This window comes from Monodelphis domestica, chromosome 1 (assembly GCF_027887165.1).
Source record: "Monodelphis domestica isolate mMonDom1 chromosome 1, mMonDom1.pri, whole genome shotgun sequence".
In the NCBI taxonomy this organism is placed as follows: domain Eukaryota; kingdom Metazoa; phylum Chordata; class Mammalia; order Didelphimorphia; family Didelphidae; genus Monodelphis; species Monodelphis domestica.
In genome coordinates, this window is record NC_077227.1 from 335,509,571 (window position 1) to 335,522,755 (window position 13,185).

Here is a 13,185-nt window from a genome sequence, read left to right on the forward strand (position 1 = left end):
GTTCCAAGGCAGAAGAGTGTTATGGGCTAGGCAATGGGGTTAAGTGACTTGCCCAGGGTCACACAGCTAGGAAATATCTGAGGCCAGATTTTAACTGTGACCATTAAATTAACTCTCTCATGCCCATTTTTAGTTTTAATCACCAAAACTATGTATACATTCCACTTGGGGGGGAGGTCTGTGACCCACATGTGCCTCCTGGGCAATCCTAAGCAAAGCTTTAGATGTAATTGGTATGCATAAAATGGAAGAAAGTCACAGGAAGTGACGAAAAGAAACAGTCTTTAAAAATGCCAAGCTCTTCCTGTGAGGGCTGTCTTCTGGCTTTTTGTCTTCAACTTGAGTTCAGAGGACCTCTGACTGAGGATCTCCAACTGCTTCTACTTTCTTTAAAACTACCATGTGGGGTGAGTGAAAAGGCTGACTCCTTTCCTGGATTTTCTGAAGGGACTAGCCTCAGGAGAGAGGCTTCCTGCATCCCCAGGTCCTTGGCTCAAGGCTGAGGCCCCTCCAGCTAAGTACTAATTAGCCCCGCCTGGGTTGAGTCTGGGGCCAGAGCAAAATACTTAGTGCTTAGGTTAGCTATCTTAACCTGTCCTCTCTCTGATTTCCTTACTTTCATTCTTTCTATATTTTATAAATAAATTGTTAAAATAAATCTCTTTGGAATTAATTAAAATTCCTGGCAACCCTACTCTTGAATAATCCAGTCCAACCTTTTTAATTTAACCCCTTCCATTTCTACCTCTAGGACCTCCTGTCTCTAGGTCTGGCTCTCAATCCACTGAGCTACCTAGCTGCCCAATATTCTTACTTTCAAAGTGATCCAATCAGACCTGTTATAGTACTTGACTAACCAATTACCAAAAGTTATCCTGGTCACATACACGTGTATACATACATATCTACACATATATTTGAAGGATGAAGAGATCAAAATCTACAAATACACACACGTACTTCAAGGAGAAAAAAACCTTTACATATGAATCCAAAAGGACTAAGGTAAAACTAAGTACTGCTTGGACTACCAGTATTAGAGGAAATATGAGAACAGTTTTGATTTCTTTAATTCTAAGCTCCTTTTGGACCATACAGTTCATATCTATTATTTATAACACTTTACCTCAGCACTTGAGCTAAAAATATAAATAAAAATATTAGCTATTAAAATTCCAGAATTCTTTAATCATCTTTATCAAGAATAGATAAAAGATATGCTAATCTAGCTGAATAATTTGCATTTCTGAGATATGCTAGTGTTTTTACATAAAAGCAAATTAACTTCAAGTTTGGTTTCATTCATGTTGAATCTTCTAGTCTTTGTTAAGTTTTAAAGAAAACAGCAACTATTGAGAATTCTCTCCAAAAATTGTCCAACAACATTTCAATTAAAGGGAAAGGAAATATCAGAATAATAATTTTTAACATTTGAAAACCTTTAAAATAAATAATTTACTAAGAACCATATGAATAAGAGATCTCATTTTTCAAATACCAAAACAAAAAAAGATTGTCAGTCTCTGAAACTCCATTTCTTCAACCTTAAAAGGGGCAAAATGATGTTCAAGGCAATAAAATTGTTAGAAAGTCTAGAAAGCTGAACATTTGATATAATTATACATCCAAAGAAACCAATAGCTCAAATCCTTAGGCAAAGCATAAATCTCATTACAGTTCACACCAAAATTTGGTCAATAGATACACAAATATTTAAGTATGAGAAGCAGCATGGTATAATGGATAGAGAAGAAGTCAGGAAGACCTGGATTCAAGTTCTACCTCAAATACATAATACAACTATATGACAACAGGCAAATCACTTAATCTCCCAATGCTTTTAGGCTGAAGGTGTCAAACTTGAAATCATCCAAATTCCCAATGCAAAGAAACAGGATTAAAATATGCCTGGGAAATATTTAACAAAATAAACTAAAATACCACGTAGAAAGCAATAATTTATGGTTTTCTAAGTCAATATGCAGCCTGCAGATTCCGTTCTATTTGAGGTTATTAACACCACTGCTCTAGGCAACGCTCTAAAAAAAATAAACTGCAGAGAAGGTGCCAACTTGTATTGGTAGAGAAACAACTTCTATCAAATGAAAACACAGATCTAATCTAAACCTACATAATCTGAGTTCATAATATTGTCTTATGGCTCCTAGAAAACATAGTTAAGAGAACAATCTGAAAAGCTAAGAATATAACAAGAGTAATAGCATTCACGCGGTAAGCAACTCTCTGGATAATCTCACTTAAGATTAATATTTGCAATTTTGAGTAAAGAAGTCTAAGAACTCCATGGTAGATATACAGTAATCACAAACCTGGTGAAGTGCAGACTAATTTCATACAAGCCATTAAATACTTCCTAACACTATTCACATTTACCAAGTCTCTATTTCACTGAATATGGCTTCGGCAAAAGTTCTTTAGTAATTACAAATCACCACCACTCCTCCAAACCAATGGTTCAGAGTACTTTGTTTTGTTTTGTTTTGTTTTTTGGCAAGGAAGGTGTATGGAGCAAGTTCTTTTAACAAACTGAAAGACTATCAATTACAAAGTTATTTTAAGGGCCAAGATGTAGTTCTTCGGTATGCTGTAGTCAGCCTTCTGAGTTGTTTATCTGGACATCTTTTTATAGAAATGGAAGGAAAGGATATCACTGGTATCAAATGAAATTACATGAATCACATGGCTGGGACTACCCTTCTCCCTACCCAGTCTTTCCACTTTATTTCCAATCCTTGCTTCCAGCACAGAAGAAGGGTTAGCAGAAAGAAACAGTTATTTCTTGCATACCAACTTAACTATCTGTCCCAGGAACTATCTTTTTAAGTATTAAAAATATTTAAGTATATCCTTTCAGGGTGAAGTCAAGTGTGAATCAGGATGAATACAATATGCTACACTACTGCACAAGGAAATAAGTGACTAAAGAAATATTTCCATAAGTTCCAAAGAATCTGCATTAGATACACATAATTTTTTATTTAAATGTTAATGAAGAAACTATTCTCATCTAGCTTGTGATTAAGAATATAGAGAATAAAATTTTTGTTAAATATATAGGAAATAATACATAGAAAAATTATAAAATTATACTTTTGTGAGCATGTGTACTTCAAACTCAAGCAAACATATGTTAGAAATGTTCTTAATAATCTCATTTAGATGAATTGAAGTTATTCTAAAGACATTCAACATAATTTAAGTTTACTTCTCCACTGAAATTTATTGGCAATAATTTTCTTTGACATCTACTTAGAAAATCTGATTTAATTTTTCAATTTTTATTGAATAAGTTTTTTCTTTTAAATTATAAATATTAAGATTACTCCTGCTTTGTGAGAGATCTCTTGTAACAAAGTAAAACAGTTAAATTAACACAATTAATACAGTGATCAACATGTCATAGCTGTAGCACGCCAATCTATTTTTTTTAAAACTGAAAAATTCTATTTTCTATCCTCATTCCCATTTAAAACAATACAAATTTATTGCAACAATCATGTGTTGTCAAGTAAAAAAAAAAAATTTTTTTTAAGTCCTCTCAATGACTGTGGACAACTATAGATGATGGATTTAGATATCCTCTCAATGACTGTGGACAACTATAGATGATGGATTTAGATATTTTATATGATTGATATATATATATATATGTGTGTGTGTGTGTGTGTGTGTGTGTGTGTGTGTATATATATATATATAAAAAAAATTCTACATCCTAAATCCATCATCTCTATGTGGAAAGCAAATCTCATTCATTGTCACCTCATTCACTGTCATCATAATCAAGAATGGAAGGAATGGATTCCTTTCCTTATATGAAAAACAACACATGGGGGAAGCTGGGTAGCTCAGTGGATTGAGAGCCAGGCCAGAGACGGGAGGTTCTAGGTTCAAATATGGCCTCAGACACTTCCCAGCTGTGTGACCCTGGGCAAGTCACTTAACCCCCATTGCCTAGCCCTTACCATAAACTCTTATACATAGTATTGATTCCAAGATAGAAGATAAGGGTTTTTTTTAAAAAAGCAATTATTAAAATAATTTCATACTGATTAAAAAAGAAAAACTGATTAACTGAATTAGGTAAAAAACATACAGAAACCATCTACTACCCTAGTTACTTACTAAACATAAAAACCTCAATTACTAGGTTAATGATTCATTATTTGACAAATACTACTGGGAAAATTCTCAATAATAAATCAAAAACAAATTACAAAAACATGAAAAAAGATTATCTATTGGATTTACAGTTAAGAAAAAAGTTCATGCCCAAGCAAGAAATAGAGAATATCAGAAGACACATTTTGATCACATAAGCTTTTGCACAAACAAATCAAATAAAGTTAAAGTTACAAAAGGGAAACAATTAACCAGGAGGAAAAACTTTGCTGTAAGTTTCTCTGATAAAGGCAGAACTTGTGCCAAGTTTCACAAGCTTCCAACATAAATAAGGAATTTATTCAAATTTATAAAGAAAAAGAACCATTTTAATGGATAAATGGCCTAAAAATATGAAAAGAGTTCTCAAGGGATGAACTCTTGGCAATAGAATGTGGCTGTGTAATGCTTCAAGTCATTACTAATTAGAGAAATGCAAATGAAAGGAATTAGGAGATTCCATCTCATTCCCATCAGAATGGAAAAGATGACAATAAAGGAAAATAATGGATATTGGAAGTATTTGTTACTTTCTGGTAATAAAACTAAACAGCACATACCCTTTGACCCAACTAGACCACTGCTAGGTCTATGCCCAAAAGTTCTTTAAAAAAAAAAAGGAAACTAAGATGAAATCCAGTAAATGAGAAATGACTAAATAAGTTCTGGTATATGAATGTGATGTGATGAAGTTTTACTATGATTAATAAATAAGGAAATAAATTCTTTTTAAAACTTACAGGAAGACTTAAATAAAGTGATGCAAAGTGATGTTGGCAGAACCAAAAGGACAATTCATACTATAACATAAATACTATAAAAAAGAACATTTTTTTAGGACAAACTGATGAAAGAGATAAGCAGGGGGAAAAAGGGGAACAGTTTATACAACAATAATGTAAAAAAAAATACTGTGAAAGTGCTATAATCTCTAGGCAGTATTACTGTGTTAGTGAAGATATTGGGCCATAATCGTTATCAAAGGGAAAATATGAGAAAATGATGACTATGACAAAGAAAATTAGAATAGTTTACTTGTTGTTCAGGGGGTGCGGGGGGGGGGGGGGGGGTTGCAGGTCTTACCTGGTCATTTTCTTCATTTTCAAAAGCAAAATCAGGCTGAATTGCTTCATTCTCTAAATTTGTGCTAGTCAATGTTTCAGAGCAATCTTGGTTACTCTCACTAGCATTAATATCACCAGCAATAGTATCCCTAAGTAACAAAGATGAAAAAAAAATTATTAGAGCACATGGAAAATAAATACAAAAAATATGTATATACACAAATTATTATAATATATATATTTCTGCATTTAGGATATCTGTGTGTAGACACGCATTTTAAAATTATATATCTGCTTCTTAAGGTATATCTCCTCTCTCCTTCGGCTTAGAAGGCACACAGTTTGCTAAACCACTTAGAAATGTTTTGAAAGATTATTCTGAAGCTACTTTATCTTCAGGTAATCAAGCACTAAGGATCAAAAATTATTTTGATTTGGTATTCAAAATATGAAACACACACTCACAATAATTATTAGTAACTTTCCTTGACAAAAAAATATATGCCAGCATATTATAAAACTTTATATTCCCCTATTAAATTATAACAGAATGGTTATTTACTGCAGATTCTATTTAGAAAAGTAGCATAGTGCATAGAGTGCTAGAACTAAAGACATCAAGATCTGGGTTCAAACCCTGCCTCTTACTACGTGTATAGGTCTGGGAATATCATCTGCCTTAGTTTCCTCTTTCTTGATCTATAAAATGGAAATAGCACCTGCCTCCCAAGAGTAATGTGAGGATAAAATGAAAATAACTACTTACAAACTGTAAAGCACTATATAAAATTTAGCAACAATTATTTTTAGTTATTATTTAAATGAGGTTGGAATATCTCAAGAAAATATGCTAGATTTTTATAAACAGAAGTAAGAGTGATGAAAAGACACCAATAGCATGTGTGATTTACTTTTTCAATAGGGGAACTGGTGAACCCAAAAGAGAGACATGCTTTACATACAAATTTGCATAACTAACTAGAATAAAGAAGCACTGTGACAGTGTCCTGTGACAGGACAAAATATCCCAAGAAATATGCTTCTATTGTATCCTTTGGAAGATAATTTCCTCATACAAACTGACATTATTTGTGCTCAACCTATGTTAACAAAAACTTAATTTGTATTGTTTTTTATCTCCTTCAAATATTTCTCAGCTTCAATTCACATTTAAATTGTTGCTCTAGTGTTTAATCCACATTTAGCCCTTGTAATATTTTCTCATGGATCCCTCTGACCTGTTTTTTAAATTTAAAGTTAAAAGTGAGTTCTGGGGCTAGTAAGACTCCATGAATTTCATCCAGTCTTCTCAACTGGTATACAATTTATTGAACTGTTCCAAATTGAACGCATATTTATCAGAGAGGGACAAATACTGTCCTGTTCCACAGTAATATATTACAGAGAACTTCTGTGCAAGAGATAGTAATAACACAATGCTAAGAGAAAAGTAAAAAAATTTATTCTTTTGCTTTTAAAGAAAATGGGTTGAATGGTAAATTTAAGGAGAAAATTTACTTAAAAATAAAAACCAAGCTGCACATTAAAAATCAACTTTATATTCCTGCATAAACAAGTTTCTTACTGGTTATTAGATCCTTCTCCATCACAATTTATATTTTTTGCTTCATTATTATGTCCCACACCATGCTGTTGTAAATTCTTTAGATCATGATCTATGCTGCTCTGCAGATCAAAAAGGTGCTGTTCCACAGCTGCTCTAATTGTTCTTTCTAAAATGCTACAAAGGAGAAAGTTTTTAAGAAAAAAAATTTTACAACATTAAAGCATATCTAATCTTTTAATTATTTTAAATGTTAATATTTAAATTTTAAAATAATTTTAAAACATGATTATTCAAACATGAAATGCCTGTTGGTCTAGGCACTGGTGAGATAACTTTTTGAGTTGTCTCTGCTTTCATTTAATTAAATTCAAAAAGCATTATGTCAAGCACATGCAGCTACTATACAAGGCTTTATGGATACAGAAATAAAAATGAAAAGTCCTTGTCCTCAAAAAGTTTATCATCTACTGAGATACAACATGTATGTGGGTTAAGTAAAGAGAAATGTTTTTAAAGTTAATTTCAAGATTGGAAAGGAAGAAAAGTATAAACAATAAAAAAAGAATCAGGAAAGGTACATCAACTTAACCTTAAGGGAAACAGGATTGTGAGAAAGAGAGAAAAAACATACCAGGTATGGGGAATATCCTGTGTAAAGGTATAAAGACAGGAGACAGGTTGAAATGAATAAAGAAAAGAAAATAGATCAATTTTAACATAAAAAATATAAGGCAGAAAAATGTGAAGTGAAATTTGAAAAAACAAATCAGAGCCAGATTGTGAAAGACTTTATATAACATGTGGAGGAATCTATATTTTGTCCTTAGAGACAATAGAGAAACACTAAGGCTTTCTGAGTAGAAGGGTGTGTTGGTCAGACTTGTGCTAGAAATACCAATTTGACAGCTCTCCAGAAGATGTTTAGGTAGGGAGAATAGGTTGCTACAGCAGTATAAGAGAAAAGTGATTGGACTGATTAAAGGAGATGGAAGTAAAAAAAGACATGGAATTAGAACTGATAATACTTGGTGACCTTTTGGTTTGGGGGATAGGTGTGAAGAGTAGAGGATCACCTCATGGCTGCCTAAGTTAAGAGGAAGAATAATAGTGCCCTTGAGAGAAGTAAGCAAATTAGGAGGAGGAGTTCTGGTAGGAAAAGTTAAGTTCTATTTCAGACATGTTGAAACTGAGACACCTATAAGATATCCAAGTGATGATGTTCAGTAGGCAATAAGGCTGGAACCAAGAAGATGAGAGCTGAATTTAGGACTCTCATGCACAGAAATAACAATTAAACTTATGGCAGTTGATGATATCACTGAGGGAAAGTACAAAGAGAAGCATGGAAATATGATGCAAATACAGATAACTGTAAAGTAGCGAGAACACAAGAATAATCAATATAACATACTGCCTTTGACCCTTTTATTTATTTATTCATTCATTCATTCATTCATTCATTCATTCATTTATTTATTGTTCTATTACCTCTGGATCAAGATAGCATGGTGTTAGGGAGAGAATACTGGAACTAGGAGTCTGAAAAGATTCAAGTTAAAAATTCTACCTCTGTCACTTAACTAGCTATTTGACTATGGGCTAATCATTTATCTCCTCTGAGTCTCAATTTCTGCATTTGTTAAATGGCTATGAAAATATCTATAGCATCTATTTCAAACTAAAATATGATATGTGTAAAGTACTTTGCAAAACTAAAAATGTACTACATGTCAGTCATCATTATATAAGGAAAAAGTCTGGTCAAATAGAATTAAGTAAAAAATATTACAAATATCAATTCTACTGTGATAAGTTATCCTAATAATAGGTTAAAGCTATAATGAACCAAAAGGTTTTATCCATATCCCATAGACTTTTTAAAGTAAAACATCTATTACTTGAACCCCTCCCCAACATATGCACCTTCCCCTTCTTATAAATTTCCCAATTTCTGTTTTCAGTGTTTTGGGTTCATGATATTGACACTATTCAGATTCCTCATTCTCCTTCACTCCAATCAGTTGCTGAGCCTTGTTATTTGTATCTTCACATCTCTTCAATCCAACCCCTTCTCCACTCACAAAGCTACCATCTTAGTTTAGCAAGATCCTTATTTCTCTCAAGATTATTCTAAACTTCCTAATTGGTCTCCCCTACCTCAAGACTCTCAATACTCTAGGCAGTTCCACACATTGTAATGCTGCCCAAACTAAACTCCAGGGGTATCCTAATGACCCTAGGACCATGCTGGCAAAGCTCTGGCACAGGTGCTGGGGCAGCAAGGAGGGGGTTGCTCTGTTCCCCCTCTCCCAAGGACAATTTTTGCCATGCCCTGCCCCTCTGACCAATGCAAACACTTCCTCCCTTTGCTGTCTGGGGTACTGCTGGGGGCTCACAGGCAGCTTGGTTGCAGTTTGGGCACAGGATCTCAAAAAACATTTGCCAACACTGCCCTAGGATATTAAACTCCTCTATTTAGTTTTAAAGCTCTATACAACCTGACCCCACCCTAACTTTCCAGCCTCACTCAACATTATTCCACCTCCTACATTCTGCAATTCAGCCAAATAATCTATTTTTCATTAAAGACACTCTTAACTCTTGTCTCCATGCCTTTTCATTGGACATCCTTCATGCATAAAATACATTCCTCTTCATTTATAAAGCAGTTCAGATATCATGTTCTGCATGAAATCTTTCCTGATTCTCTCTCCCATAGTATCTAATATTTAAACTACTTTGTGAGTGTGTGTATGTGCATACCATATTAGCCCAAATATAATGACCCTGAATATAGTGAGAACCCAAGTATTTTGAAGAATAACTCAGAAAGACGAAGCGCCCATTTTATTTTCTCCTTTTAAATTACAACTTTCTCTTAACTTGTTAATAATTATTCAAAGTTTTTTCAAGGTCCTGAAAACAATTTAAAGAGCTTTTAATGCCAACAGTTTTATTAAATATGTATTTTTATAGATACCTGTGGGAAACTACCTTCCAATATAATCACGTTCTCCTTCCTCTTCTATTTCCTCATCTCCAAAAGTGGAAACATATTCGAATCATCACTGTCCATCTTCATCCCACAAAACAAGATCTTCACTACAATCCATACTGTTTGATATACAACATTGTTTAAATCCAAGCACGATGGACTCAGTGGAGATTTTGTCCCAAGTAGTTTTGATCCAGTTCCCTAATACAGTGACCAACACTTTCTTTATTTTTCCTGATGGAGTAAATTCATGGTTTCTGGCCAACATCCACTCATTATATTCTTTCCTCAAATGATCTTTGAATGGATTATTAATTACTACATCTAACACTTGTAATTGTGATGTCATTCCTCCTGGAATAATAACTAGGTAGGTGTGCATTTCAGCAATTCTCTTCTTCATATTTTCAGTCAGGTGACCCTTGAACGTGTTGAGTATGAGCATTCCTCTCTGAAGCAGTAATGCACCCAGACGCCTACCCCAGACCACATTCAACCAATCTAACACAAGTCCTTCACTCATCCATCCCTTTTCCTGCACACAAAAGATCACTCCTGATGGTAACTTTTCCTTGGGTAATGTTTTATGCCTTAAAATTACATACGTAGTCAGTTTTCACCCATCAGCTGTGACCACAAGCATCATGGTCATTCTAGTTTTCTCATTTCCAGTAGTTTTAATCAACACTGATTGGGCACCTTTAATATTAAGGATGACACTTGACTCAATATCAAAACAAACAGGCATTTGTTCGGCATTTCCCATCTGCCCCAAGAGACAGCCATGCTTTTTACTTTTTACGTATGCTGAAGCACACAATACACAATTTATGGTTTCAAAGTTGGAAGTGCTCGAATATTCAGTGCAAATACAACTTTCAAAGGTAAATATTGAGGGGGGAAACACTGCACTATATTTGCGCTAATACAGTATGTGATATATATGCATTTATTAACTTTATGCTATACACACACACACACATTTGTTGTTATGTATTTGCTCTTTCAGCCATTACTGTGCTAGGGATTCTTCCATTCTTTGTTAACTTCCTGCTTAGTACAATGCTACCACATAGTAGATGCTTAATAAATACCTGATGCTTGATGATCACTTGGGGACTGGCAGGGCATGATGTCTTATGAAAGGACCAGAGGGTAAAGGATTCAAGGCATAGAATAAATGGGTAAGTGAACTATTGATTAAGACTGTAAATGAAAGAAAGAGAAGCCAAAGCAAGAATGATGGACTAGGAAAATTAGGGGAGCTAGAAGAACTAGAACTCAAAATGAGAACAAATAACTTTAGAAGAAATGAGACAAAACTGGAAGAATAAGAGGTCATGAATAGAAAAATTACATTAAATAGTTAAAAAGGAAACTTATTGCAGATAGCAGAGTATATATATTTTAATGGACAAAAATTCTTACATAAAGAATCTAAAAGCATGCAAAAGAAATGTTTGTGCAAGTCTCTATAATAAGGTGTCTTTTTAAAATTATTATCCAGCATTGTCATAAAAATACTCATTAATTACTTAACTGCCATAAAAGTTTTATACAATGTGTTGCTATAAGGTAAATTACAATCATCAAGCCACAAGCATTATCTTCAACTGCTAAGGAGACTAAAAATTTGCATTTCTAACACAAATATGCTACTTACTCTGCAGAGGCCGGTAAGATGTTGATGGGAGATATATGAGCACTGTAATCAAAGAAAGAAATTATCTTTTAAAAATTAAAATACTAACTCAGCATTAGTAAATTAAGGCATATGTACATTCATCAATTAAATTAAATTATATTAAATTGGGCGTACTTTCAAAAAAGTATTAAACTAGCTTTTTTTCAGAATTTTATTGGTCAAGAACATGTAACAGCAAAAAATAAATAAAATGCTGTCTTAAGGGAATTCTCTGAAATATATTTCCCCAACGTACACTTGCACACTGATTACACTGGCATATAACCCAAGGAAGGAAGCTGGTTGATTAGTGAGCATGGTATGGAAAGATAGAACCTGATCACATCTTACTAGCCACTTTTTTTCATTAACCATCATAAGCGGTTCCTCCAAAGGAATTCAAATTCAGCACAATTATCCAACTACCCTTTACTTGCTATGCCAAAAAATTAAACATAGGTGACAAGATAACTATAGCTCTATGTGCCATTTAAACAAGCACAGGACATCTCAGTTATCTGCCAAGTCCAAACTAGCATTCTCAGTCACATTAATACCAACATAGGCCCTGCCCTTCCCCAATACCACTATCCCCCAACACCAAAGCTCTGCCATTGTCGGTCAGACAGTCAATAAACATATATTAAGCACATCTAATATATGCTGGGCTTGGAGAAAATTGTAAAGTTGTTTAGGAAAATTAAGATTTGGTTAAATATCTAATAAAATATAGCACAATGAGCTTCAAATGGTTTACAACCTAGATATAACAAGTCATGTCATAAACAAATTAGAGGAGAATAGGCGAAGACACCTTTCACAGATATGAAGAGGGAAGAGAGCCTGATCAAATAAAGGAGATGATCACAGGAGATGTTGAAAATGAACACTTCTCCCCATAAAACTGAAAAGATTTTGCACAAAATCAATGTAACAAGAATAAGAAAGAAAAGTAACTAAGGAAGAGAAACAGAGAGGGAAAAAACCTTTGAGGTAAAATTTTTTGATAAAGGTTTGTTACACACACACACACACACACATACATATACCATATACCATTTCCCAACAGGTAGTAAAAGAGTATCAACACATAGTTAAAGGTAAGAAATTTAAGCTATCAAAAACCATATGAAAGAATGCCTCGAATCACTAATATTTAAAGAAATAAAAATTCAAACAACCCTGAGAGTCTACCTCACACACATTAGATTGGCAAAGACAATTTTAAAAAGGAATGTGTCAACTGTTGGAGAACTTTAAAAAAGACAGTAATCCACAATAGCAGAAATAGTTTTATTAGTAGAAATAGATGTAAATTGGTTCATATGTTTTGGAAAGCTTTAGAATTTGGCCCCACAAAAGTTATTGGGCTTTGCACTACTAGGCATATATCTTCAAATGATCAAAAACAAAGAAAAAGGATGCACCTGCAAAAATAAATAAATTATACCTGCACCTTTTGTTGTGGCAAAAAAAATAAAACCAAGGGAGTTTTATTATTGGAGAATGACAGAACAAGTAATATTACTGTGCCATAAGAAATAGCAAAAGAGGACTTCTGGTTAAGATGGCGGCTTAGAGAAAGCTAAAGCTCAGATCTCCGGAAAACCCTTCCCGACCGATCTCAAACTATAAGCTCCTAAGGCGCCGAAATTCAAAACGATCAACAGCACAGACCCTGGGAACCCTCCTC

At 33.7% G+C, this 13,185-nt stretch overlaps 1 protein-coding gene across 18 annotated transcripts in view; it reads right to left on the minus strand.

Moving 5' to 3' along the window:
* The window catches only part of FAM13B (family with sequence similarity 13 member B), a 225,297-nt gene that overhangs the window by 37,603 nt on the left and 174,509 nt on the right, over nucleotides 1-13,185 (minus strand). For all 18 annotated transcript variants that reach the window (XM_007473648.3, XM_056811332.1, XM_056811334.1 and 15 more), the window contains 3 exons: nucleotides 11,472-11,513; nucleotides 6,832-6,987; nucleotides 5,266-5,395 (listed from right to left, as the gene is read on the minus strand). In XM_007473648.3, coding sequence (XP_007473710.1) covers nucleotides 5,266-5,395; nucleotides 6,832-6,987; nucleotides 11,472-11,513 — 328 coding nt within the window. The remainder of the gene's footprint in view (nucleotides 1-5,265; nucleotides 5,396-6,831; nucleotides 6,988-11,471; nucleotides 11,514-13,185) is intronic.